The sequence below is a fragment of the Porites lutea genome, chromosome 13, assembly GCF_958299795.1.
Source record: "Porites lutea chromosome 13, jaPorLute2.1, whole genome shotgun sequence".
Taxonomy (NCBI): Eukaryota; Metazoa; Cnidaria; class Anthozoa; order Scleractinia; family Poritidae; genus Porites; species Porites lutea.
Genome location: NC_133213.1, coordinates 6,449,041 through 6,461,067, shown reverse-complemented (window position 1 = coordinate 6,461,067; position 12,027 = coordinate 6,449,041). Strand labels below are relative to the sequence as shown.

Genomic DNA, 12,027 nt, shown 5'->3' with positions numbered 1-12,027 from the left:
CCTTCACTACCAAAAATGGACAAAGTCAACATTCAACAAAATTTCCAAATTTGTTCTGAACGGAAAAAAGCTGATAGTTGGAGATTTGAGCTGCAATGTCAAGTCGAAAATCTTCATAGCTGCGCAAATTCTAATCTGCGATCAGAAAAACTCAGGCATTAAATAAAAAACACATACACAAAATACGACAGGCGGGCAGTTTATCCATGTTGCAGATTTTTCCCTGTTAAAAAAAAAGAAAGAAAGAAAAAGAAAAAGAAGGGAAGAGAAAAAAACATGTCCTAGGAGCCACTAATTCTCATTATTTCTAACTTGCAGGACGTGCTCTTCGTCTCCAGACCTCTGACGGTGACTCTAGGAAGCTTGCCACTCTAGCAAGCCTGGCTGTGCATGCAGGATTTGACTGGGTTTATTATGCAACGAACACCTATATTCATGCTAGCGTCATTCGTGATGGTAATGTAACCTTTTCTCCCAACTGGTAATAGGCATAAGTACAAGCGCAATCTGCACACACAGTAGTCTGTCAAGTTTTGTGCCATCATCCTGGTCATCATTATAGTCTTGATACAAAAGACGCAAATTATAAGCTAGTTAGCTAAGTGCGTATGCTGTTTAATTTGTGCTGTTGCTAGCCTAATGAGTGAAACAGGATCATGTCTTTCCAGGGGTTACCCAACCAAGTTGCCAATATCACGGACATTCCAGGGGGTGGGGTGGGGGGGGGGATAGGGTTATGAGAAGTTCCAGAAAATATCCTTCCCCCACCCCCATATTGGAGGGCACTTATGTTTTAGACCCTTATCCCGCGAGATTTTTTTGTACATTTGCAAAACGATTTTTTCTTAGGCACGAAGCTAGGAGCTGAAGGACCATAAACTGAATGTTTTAAACTAAACGTGACTCTCTTACTGCCTTTTTTCACAGTTTGCCAAACGTCTGTGGATTTGGCGTTCATTTTGGACAGTTCCGGTAGTGTAGGCAGTTATAACTTCCAACAAGTTAAGAACTTTGTCAAAGATGTGGTAGACTTCTTCAACATTGGTACATCCGGGACCCATGTCGCTGTGGTGACGTACTCCACGTACACGAGGCTGGAATTCAACTTGAAAGCGCATTATACCAAGTCAGCAATGAAAAATGCTGTCGGAAATATTTATTATCGAGGAGGATGGACGTACACCGCTGACGCTTTAGATTTCGTGCGCAGGAATATATTCGTTACATCACAAGTGAGTAGTTAGTAAACTCAAAGGAAATTGCTTTAAATAGTTTTTTAGTTGTGCGGCTAAAAAAACTCCAACGAAATCATGTCTCGATCTTTAGGAGATCTGACAGCCTAATATTGCTAAAAGAAATGCAAAATTCATACTGAATCAAACCACTTAAGTCCAGCATTGGGAGTTAGGTATGAAACAGTAGCCAACTTTTTTGAAAACGTAACTTCCAAGTTAGAGTTTTCGGATATGCGTTGTCTTTTAAACAAGCCTTGGTCTTGTAGTACTCAAGTCAGCCTTCGAGTTTGAGAGGCCGCTGTCTTGAACGCTAACCGTGAGCGAAAAATTACGATAAGTACATTTCCAGCAGGGAACGGACTTGCGGTCAGCCCTAACGTCAATTATACGAACTCGTATCCCTGTCCCAACTATTCAGGAGACACCCTCGGGACCAAGGCAAATGTTCTGTGAATAGAGGTACCAAAAACGAAGATTTTGTGAACATTTGTCCAGGACGGCAAATTTTGTGTCTCCTGAATGGAGTTGTCTATTGAATGAAGATGCCTCAATGGCCGAAGAGGTTCCACTGGAACAGTTTTTTTCGGAGGAGCACGAAAGTCGGCAGACGGACATAATCACAGGTTATGTCCCAACGGGGAATACGACATACCTTCTTCCTTCCGCTCTTCCTTGCTGGTTCTTGGTGATGACGAAATCTCTCTTCGTTTCTTCCTATCAAGGAGCAAGGAAGGAAGGTTTCGAGGTAGATTCCCACGTTTGACCTCAAATCTTTCCTTTCCGCGTAGCTTTCCGATAGCCTGCGTAGCTGGCGGAATTAGCGGGCGAGAGTTGTATTTTTTTTGGCGGCTGAGCCGCGTAAATGTTGGGAACCAGTCAGATCCCTCGGGGTCTCCGCCGCAAAGAAAGTAGGCTACTTTCCGAATATGTGTGACATTTAGTAGCTTTAAATACCTGCAAAACGGTGCTCTCATGGAGAGGGGGCGGGGGGAGGGGGTAAAATAAGAACACCAACGGCCTCAGGTTTTTCAGTGTAGTGTGTGCTGTTATCAAAGAGTTACCGATGTGAAAATAATAACCTTAACCTTCTTTATTTACCTTTTCCTCGCTTCCGCAGGGAATGCGCCCCGATCAAAGCATCCCCAAAGTTGCCGTTTTACTCACGGATGGATATTCTAACGGAGGAGCGGTTGCAGGGCCCGCATCTCAGCTCAGGAATATTGGTGTGAATATCTTCTCCATTGGCGTTGGTCACTATGTCAACCCATCAGAACTGAACACCATCGCCACTGATCCAGACAGCACCCACGTGTTTCGTATGAACAGTTTTAACGACTTGGCTGGTTGGGTTGATAAACTCAGTGCTGTGTCATGTGACGGTAAGTGCATCATCAATAGACAAAGACGTTTTTGAGCGACGTACGTCAACCGGAAGTGAGGGCCAAGAATGCAAAAAGCCCTCTTTCGGTCAAACTCGTACCCAGCATCTTCTGTTTTTTTTTTTTGGTTAGCGGGAATCGCGTTCAAACTTGGACACATTCAGACTGGCATTTGTTCTATTACATTTCTAACAAGACAAGGGATTAAAAATAAAGATATGGCGGTATGCGTGGAAAGTTTCATATTCCCTGCACTTTAAAAATAAACTAACTGTAAGCACTTACAAGTAAACTAGACGGTTACATGCCAAAACCTTCACGATCGCTTTTTGTTTATTGACTACAGGGAGAGGTGTTCACTATAGGAATCTCCTGACTAAATTTTTCGCTCGATTAATCTCGAAGTCCGTGGTTTTATCTGTTAATCCCGTTCGCAGGGTTTCCATACGTGATTCACACAAGTTGATTATTCGCTCGTCTTTGGAGAACCTATGTGTCAGAAAGTCACGGGTAAAAACAAAAGAGGTGCATATTTGCTTGAGGCATATTCAAAGGGAAAATGCCCCACTTCTGGTGGATAAACCAATCGAAGTTACTAACGGTTATCTTCTTGGTTTTCAGAGGGTGCCTCCGTGTCTTCTTGCGATGATACAATCACAACGGTGGAAAGTGATACCTTTAAATATTTCAGAACGCAGTTTGACAGTGTGTCGAACAACAGAATATCCGTAGAAGTGAGAGACATTGAAGGTAAACTATTCGTCATTGCCACAAGTTTACCCATTTCCGGGGAAAAACTGGGGAGGGGGGAGGAGGGGGTAAGTCTTGTTCTGGCCATTGCGAGGGGCGGTCACGGCCTGGTCGAGTTCAACTTCTTGATTTGAATTTGTTTAGTTCTTTAATTGAAGTAACTACATAACAACGCTACCTAGCGATCTTAGATGCTTGTGATATTAACAATGAGCTTGAACAAACAACGAGCTTGCACCGTTCAGTGGCTGCCCAGCAGACCTATTGCAGCTTAAACGCATGTGTCGCCTCTAAGTTTCTGTAACTTTTCTACGTCTACTTAAACGCGCGAAAGCAGCATTTACCATTTGCAGTTAACCTAGATCCTCGTGCTGTTTGTTTTTGAAGCTTTGTAACTATTAGTGACTCGCTTTTCTGATTTGATGATTTGACTTCGGTTCGATGGTTTCTTCATTTTCTCTTTCAGGAATCTCGCATCTTTATGCATCACTGACAAGCACTAACCCCGGCCCCATGGATCCACAATCGCAAAAGAATGAAAGCAACGTCTCCCCTCGAGCCATTTCTCTAAGCCTGTCAGGGACCAGGGTAAGCCAGTACAACAGCGCTAAAATGTCCTCAGAAGCTGTGTTGATAAGTTAAGGCTTCGAAATACAAAACCAAGTAAAATTTGACGTCGATAACAACGAACAAAGTTGCGGTGTCATCGTGACTCCATTTTCAATTTCAAACAGTGTCCTGTCGATAAACTGTTTGCTGTTAAGATTAGCATATATCGAAGATGTAATTAAAGTCACACAAATAGGTATAATGGTCTAGCATTTACGTCCAGCTGTACTTTGATGACCGAGGCAACCACTAAAGAAGATATACCGGCTTAAACCGAAGGGTGAGACAATATGGCGGCTTGCTGTCAAGTATATGCCAACTTACCTGGGGCCATTCTGTCCCTGCCAAAATCTTTTAAGACCCAAATAATTTAATTTAAAATAATTTAATTTAAAAATAATTTAATTTAAAAATAATTTAATTTAAAAATTATTTGGGTCTCACACCGTAATGTTTAGGGAGTTATTATAACTCCAAAAATGGAGTAAAAATTTTAGGTACAGGATAACCCCTTTTTTGGGGTTATTTTAACTCCTTATTTAACTCCGAATTTGGGGTCATTTTTACTCCTGAAAAAGAGTTCTTTTTACTCCCAGTCTGGAGTTAAAATTACTCCGAAATGGGGTTACTTGTACTCCTTACATGGGTTGTTTTTACTCTTTTTGGAGTTAATTTAACTCTGAAAGTGGAGTAAAAATTTTAGGTACAGGATAACTCCTTTTTGGGGGTTATTTTAACTCCTCAATATCTGGGGTCACTTTTACTCCTGAAAAAGTAACTTCCGAAAACTCCCTGTAGGAGTTAAGTACCCACTAGAGGAGTATATAACTCTGTAAGGAGTTAAAGTAGCCCCACTAGAGTTAGTAGCCTATCATTTTATGTTTCTATGTTTTCAAATCTCGCGTATGATTTATGTTGCTATGTTTCAATCTCGCGTATGTAACGTTCATTGCTTTTGTAGCCCCGTGAAGGGTTGTGTGCAAATCGAAATGTCGGCCGGGCAAATATTATCCCCCACCCCCCCCCCCCCCCCCCCCCCCCCCCCCCCCCCCCCCCCCCCCCCCCCCCCCCCCCCCCCCCCCCCCCCCCCCCCCCCCCCGTTTACTTTTCTAATTTTAAAATTTGGTATTGAAGATTTTACTAGTCCAGGTCTACTAAAGATCCGACTGACCCTCGCTGGTTCGTCGTTGTGGTTTTGCCTTCACAAGTGTTTCCTTACAATTGATTACTTTAGAAACGAGAGGGGAGTTGGGCCGAGTTAAATTTTGCATAGACTTCTGGGATTCTTACTAAAGACAGGGAAACAATTGGCCAATAGCTGACCAGGGCTTCCCCCCTATAACAATCCCAGAAACAACTGTGGCAAGCATTTCGAGTCTTGTTCCCCTCTGACCAACATCAATTTTCTCCCAACAACATCAGCAGATCACCAAGAGTACAGGTTATGAGAATTACTAAATTGATTACCAAAGGGAGAATGCTTTGATCTAAGACCAAAGTTCTCTCAACTATTCTTAAAAGAAATGTACGGAGATCAATCTGTAGAATTTATATTTTGATCTTGGGGCTTAAAGGGTTAACTTTCGTTTGCCTTATTAGGACACTTGCGTCCCTACGTCTAGAATTCCAATAACCAATGTTTATTTTCTCAATCAAAAGCTTGTGTATGTAGCCGTGCAGGGACAAAAACAAAGCAACAAATTCAAGCTGTCCATGTGGGATGATCTTTTCACACGAGATACGTACGTGACAAGCGTGAGGGAAGAGCAAAACCCACCTCTTACGGTGCTCGATCAGAAATTATCAACATCCTCCTACAGGTGAGAAACGTTCCATTAATTACGGCGAGTGTAGGTCACGATATTTTTTGGCCAAAACCAAGGACTGGGTGGGCAGATTCTTGCCATCAAATGGGTGTGGGTTGCTGAGAGGGGGCGTGGGGTGTTGAAGCGTTTTTTCCTTTTCACTCAGTAGTTTTCCAATTAACAACAACATCTAACAACATCAGCAGATCATCAAGAGTAAAGGTTATGAGAGTTACTTAATTGATTACCAAAGGGAGAACACTTTGATCTTAGACCAAATTCTCTCAACTATTCTTAAAATAAATGTATGGAGCTCAGTCTGGAGAATTTGTATGTAGATCTTGGGGTTTAAAGGGTGAAAAAAGAGCATTGATGGAAGTAGGGGGGAAGTGGAGGGGGGGGGGGGGGGGTGAGACCACCGTTTCCCTTAGGTCTTCAGTCTAATGAGTATTAGTAAAATCCAACTAGTGGTCTAAAATCAATGCTGCGTTCTGATTGGTTGGTTATTTTACGCGCATTTGAAAACAGTATAGTTGAATTTGTGTGCTATGAGCAACTTCTAGGCTATATGTTGTAGCCCACTAGTAGCGAAAAGCGCGAGCTTTTTGGCGGCAAAAAAGGATTTGAGTATAGATTTAACTAGCTTAAAGTGTTTTATTCTCGATATTTTTGACCAACTAGTTGGATTTTACTAAAACTATTATTCCTCGAACTGTGAGCTCGAATGGCCTCTGAGTCAATAGCCCATTCGGCCTTCGGCCTCATGCGCTATTGACTCAGAGCCCATTCGAGCTCACAGTTCGAGGAATAATTGTTAACTATTTCGAGTTACGACGTAAAAATAAGCTTATTAACAGCTTTATCTTTTTTTATTAATTACGGCCATATTGTTCTTTAGTCTCAGATACAGTATTACTGAAGGGAACCAAAATAACATCTTCGTCATAGACTCCATAACAGGAAAGATCCAAACAAGACAGAAACTAGATCGGGAGACTAAAGACTCCTATCGTTTAACTATTCTTGGCCAGGACATTAATAATAGATGTCACAAAGGCCGTGCTGTTGTGATAGTCAACGTTGATGATATCAACGATCATGCTCCTAAATTCGGTAAATCTCAATACTCCGCGACCATTCTCGAACGAAAGCCCGCCAATACTCTTGTTACCACAGTAACAGCAACAGACAAAGATTCTGGAATAAATGCTCAACTGATTTACAGTATTACATCGGGAAATCAAGGGAGCAGGTTCAAGATTAATAACAGAGGGGAAGTACGAATTACACAAGAGTTAAATTTTGAACAACAGCAAAGCTACACTTTAGGAATCACCGTTCAAGATGGTGGAAGCCCTAGCAAGAAAGACTCTGCGACACTCTCAGTTGTGGTTCAAGATGTCAACGAGCATCCGAAATTTGTGAAGCCATGTGCACGCAATGACACTTGTAAATTCTTCGTGAAAGAAAACAACAATCGCAATGCAGAACTTGGTTTACTTCAAGCCACCGATCCAGATACTGCCTGCAATTCCCTCAGTTATGAAATTACAACGGAGCAGTCGCAAGGCTCCAAAGTATTTGCCATTGACGACACTGGGAAGATCACAGTTCTTTCACGTTTAGACCGAGAGTTTAGATCCCTCTACACTGCAGTGGTGACAGTGGAAGATTGTGGGTCACCCGCTCTACAGGTCTCTACACGTATTACAGTGGAGGTACTTGATGAAAACGACAACAACCCAAAGTTCGCATTGAACAATTTCAAGGCTTCTGTGTACGAGAATATCGCCAAAAATAGTATAATACTGCAAGTGACTGCCTCTGGTAAGTGATATTTTCTTTGTATTAGAGAGACTGCACTCTTAATTCCTAGACTCAATTATGGAGTCAGATTTTGTTAATGAAGCTTTTGAGTCTGTGGACTAAATTCTATGGAGCAACTATTCAAATGGAATCTATTCGGCAGTATCAAAAGGTCCTTTTATTATTTTTGGGAGTATTTTTAATAAAAAAGATTGGGTGGATTCTTTCTTTAAGGCTAACTTTGGAGAATTTAAAGCCTAAAAACGAAGTTAGAATGGAGTTCTTCATTTTCCATTCGCGATAACTGCATAAATTCAAGTGAATCAATCAGACGATGGCCGTGCAAATATCTTGTGAACCCTTACAAACACAATTGCTCCGATCGGCTTTAAAGTACACTGGGCGAGTAAAATCTTATTGCGAAATAATTAAATGCTTTCTCTATTAAAAGAGTTGTCTTGTTTTCTTGTTTTTTTTTTTGGAATGAGTTGTGTAAAATGTTACAAAGGAAATTAACGAATTTATCACTCCCTTTCTCTATCAGATGACGATGTGGGTAGCAATTCCGAGCTGTCGTACAGTTTACAATCGGGAGACACAAATTCGTTTTCAATTCATTCTAAGACTGGCACCATCACAAGCAAAGTATTGCTTGATCGAGAATCTAAGGATTCCTACACACTGACTGTCAAGGCATCTGATAATGGATCAACACCACTGACCGGAGTAACCACGGTTGATATAACAATCTTAGACATAAATGACAACAATCCGACAATTAAAAACTTACCGCGTAAAGTGACAGTGTCTGAAGGCCGTTCCGTTGGACATCATGTATTTGGTGTGAATGCGGAGGATAAAGATCTTGGTAAGTGAAAGAACCATCTGGCGTTGAGTTGGCCATTACCGTTTTAAAAAAAATCCTCACTTTCACAACGAGGCTAACTGTAGAACCTTTTTTTATGGTAATGGTTTTACTTGCAGGCAGTTAAAAAAGTTATAATAATAATCATATCAATGGCTTGGCACTTAACCTCGCTCTTTGAAACAGAGGCTTGGGGCCTTACGACCTGAAAACTTTTTTGTTGAAAAGTTGAAGTGTCGTTTATTTTAATTGCATAACGGAAGGTAAAGACGATCATGAATTACTCCCTGACTACTTAAACCTCATCGATGGACACAATTCAAAACTTCTGATAGCATCGTTACTCAAAGACATATTTTTTCCTTTAAATCACATTCAATCTCCAGCTAGTTGCTTGTTATCTGAAGCAACCGAAACACAAAAGCGAAAAGCAAAACATTCATCCTCCAGAGCTTTCCATTTCCTTTCCTTAGTTCTTAAAAATGTAAAGTTTCCTCGAGTATGCCCCATCCTTTCTCAATAATGTTATTACTTTATGTAACTGACGTTAACTGCTTCTATTATAACAAGTTGTCTGTTTACTTCTTGCAGGCGTAAACGCCGATTTACGGTACTACATAAACACTGGCAATGACCAAAATTCATTTCAGTTAGATGCAAAGACAGGCGACTTAACAGTGGCTCGCAAACTAGATTATGAAACAAGGTATTGGAGGTGTTATAAAATCTGAAGGCAATAGTTATAAACTTATTCGCTTCCTGTATCCGTCTTGGAACTCGGAAGTGGCCTAATTGCCATGTGGCCCTTAGGCCTCGCTTTCATGTTTACGTCGTGTGTATGTATCCAGTAGGTAGCGCAATTGGTTTTCCTAACACTTATAATAGTGCGGCGTGGAATTCCTAGTCCACTGCGGTCGACAAAAAATTTCTCGTCCGGGTCGGGGTTAGTGTTTTTCCGTTTTTAGCCGAGACACTTTTAAAAGAAGCATACATGACGAAAAAACGTTAAAACGGTCAAAGAGCACTGGAAACAAGTCTGAAAATCAAGAAAGATGGCGGCCGAATCTCGGAGAATTTTGTTTATGGCTTTCCAAGACGTCTTTGGACATTTTCTACGCTCTTTCTGACCCTCACAGGCTCAAGTTAAATTCAGAGAAAAACAAAATGCCGGCTTTTAGTGTTTGCTTGGTTTAAAAGACTGGGATGGTTTTCATAAAGGCAGATGGTAGATGTCACTATTTCAGATGGTACCGTTCACAATTTCTTTTTAAAAATCTTTCCTCGAAAGTCTACACACGTGAAAATTCATACAAAAATGGCGCGTTTTTGGTCGGTTTTTAAACCGGAAAGATCTAATAAGCTGACCTAAGTCGAAGGTAAGATCTTGAAAATGATGTTTCTCGTTATTGATATTCCGGTCGGTGGTACCCATTGAGAATTGATTACGAGTATTAAAACTCACGATCAGAGCCTAAAACCTCTCAAGTCGCTGCAATCCTATTATTCCGCCATATTTTAAAGACGACATCGAGCCTCAAATGCGGTTCAAGTCTGTTAAATTCCCGGATGTGACCGAGTATTCTACGCATTTATCCAGTAAATAGCGCTATCCAACGTTTGCACAACCGGGACCTGGTCAATAGTGGAGTTAATCTATACTGCTCCACTAAATTTTTAACGAAGGTGGCAGATTCTAAGGTGCAGGGAAGGGGTACACAAAGAAATCACCTAAACGGCGTATCGTGCCTGCAAACTCACCTCAATGCTTTTGACCATGTCTCTACTTTGCTTCTACAGACAAACCTTCATACTAAATATCCGCGTAACAGACAGAGGAAACCCTCCTTTGTCGTCTTCCGGCCAGCTTGAAATTGAGGTTACAGACGAAAATGACAATTCTCCAGTTTTCAGTTTGGCATCTTACAGAGCCACAGTGAGAGAGAATACCCCACAAGGAACATCATTCTTCAAGGCAAGTTATCAAATGGATGTACCCTTCTCCTCCCTAACACAACATTTTGCCTTAAATGAGAAGTTATTGTTCACTTTGGAACAGGGAATGGGTAGGAGAGGGGTTAAATTTTCCTGATCCCCTATAACTGTATGAATTGACATGGAAAGGACCTGTTCTTCAAATCAACGTTCCCATTGGAGCAGGGAATAGGTGCACAGGGGTGGAATTTTCCTGATCGGGCAAGGGCCTGTCCTTCAAATTAGTGTGCACAGAGCAAGAGATGCGTAGATGGAATTTTCCTAGAACTTTATACTGATACATTATGACTGCATAATTTGACATGTCAAGGACCTGTCGTTAGTGTTCACATTGAAGCAGGGGACGTGTAGGTAAAAATTTTCCTAGAAACTTCAGTGCACTGATTCGTTTTAATAGACAGTATAAATTAACGTGGCAAGCTCCTATCCTTAAATAACCGATTTTTAGAATTCTTTAGTATACGCGATGACATTTTCGGTGTAATTTGGGAATCGTAAGATAATTCAGAAGGACGTGGCATCACGCTGTCGAATTGTCAGGATCTAATATAAAGGCAATGCGGTATCGTGTTTCTCTTGGAAGCACTGCTTTCAGTGTATTGAGTCCCCACGCCCTCCTAGATTATTGCTCAATCCATCACTCCTACTAGACGAGCAAATTTCGTTGGGAATCGGCTTGCTCGCGGTCTTACTTTTGGCTAATTAAGAAGTTAAGTTAAGTTGTGTTTTGTAAAGGTAAAAAATTTAAAGAAATTTTGTTTCCATGTTTTTCTTTAGGTGTCAGCGACAGATCTTGATTCTGGAACGAATGGTCAAATTACATACTCCATTGACAAGGGAAACGATGGCGATGCCTTTTCAATCGATTCAGCAGGTACTGAACTAACTCGAAACCCACTGCACGGCACGGAATAGCGACACATTTTTCCAAAAGCTCTTGCTGATTTTTAACAGAACTGCCTTATCATTTTGCACATATATATATTTGTTTTTTCAAGATATAAAGTCGACATCCCTCTTAACGGACACCTGGAGTTGATCCCTGCCTTCCTTTACTCCCTTTATTTAACTCTCTATACGATGCTCATCTCTCTACGACGGACGCTTAGTGAAGGTCGTAAAGGTTTCCGTATTCGGTTCAATGATATGGATACAATAAGAACTTCTTCCAGTGAAGTGATAATCATTTATTGTCTTTGTTTCCTAATAGGCTGGATGAAAATAAAAAATTCTCCAGACTTTGAAAGCAAGAATCAGTACAGCTTGTTGATAGAAGCCGCCGACAATGGCAGTCCCCCCAAAGCAGCTTATGCACACGTCACGGTTATCATTGAAGACGTCAACGACCACAGGCCCCTATTCAACAAATCAGAATATCATTTTAATGTTAGCGAGGGAGCCCCTGTGCGTGGAAGTATTGGATCAGTGTACGCTGTAGATAGGGACTCGGGACCAAGAGGACGAGTGGTATACACTATTAAAGGAGGGGACAGGAGCGCTTTCACCATTGACGGCAATACTGGTGAGAAGTTGTGCACTCTTGCTCTGTGTCACGTAGGCGTGCTCCAGGTGTTTACGCTCTAATT

The 12,027-nt window shown here is 41.4% G+C and overlaps 1 protein-coding gene across 1 annotated transcript in view; it reads left to right on the top strand.

The window, feature by feature from the left end:
- The first annotated feature begins 319 nt into the window (after positions 1–319).
- LOC140923658 (protocadherin Fat 4-like) overlaps positions 320–12,027 on the top strand; it is a 31,510-nt gene continuing 19,802 nt past the window's right edge. The window contains exons 1-12 of the mRNA XM_073373731.1: positions 320–456; positions 928–1,232; positions 2,353–2,614; positions 3,236–3,364; positions 3,831–3,952; positions 5,633–5,793; positions 6,677–7,605; positions 8,129–8,452; positions 9,041–9,155; positions 10,247–10,421; positions 11,219–11,315; positions 11,652–11,963. Coding sequence (XP_073229832.1) covers positions 1,134–1,232; positions 2,353–2,614; positions 3,236–3,364; positions 3,831–3,952; positions 5,633–5,793; positions 6,677–7,605; positions 8,129–8,452; positions 9,041–9,155; positions 10,247–10,421; positions 11,219–11,315; positions 11,652–11,963 — 2,725 coding nt within the window. The 5' untranslated portion in view covers positions 320–456; positions 928–1,133. The remainder of the gene's footprint in view (positions 457–927; positions 1,233–2,352; positions 2,615–3,235; positions 3,365–3,830; positions 3,953–5,632; positions 5,794–6,676; positions 7,606–8,128; positions 8,453–9,040; positions 9,156–10,246; positions 10,422–11,218; positions 11,316–11,651; positions 11,964–12,027) is intronic.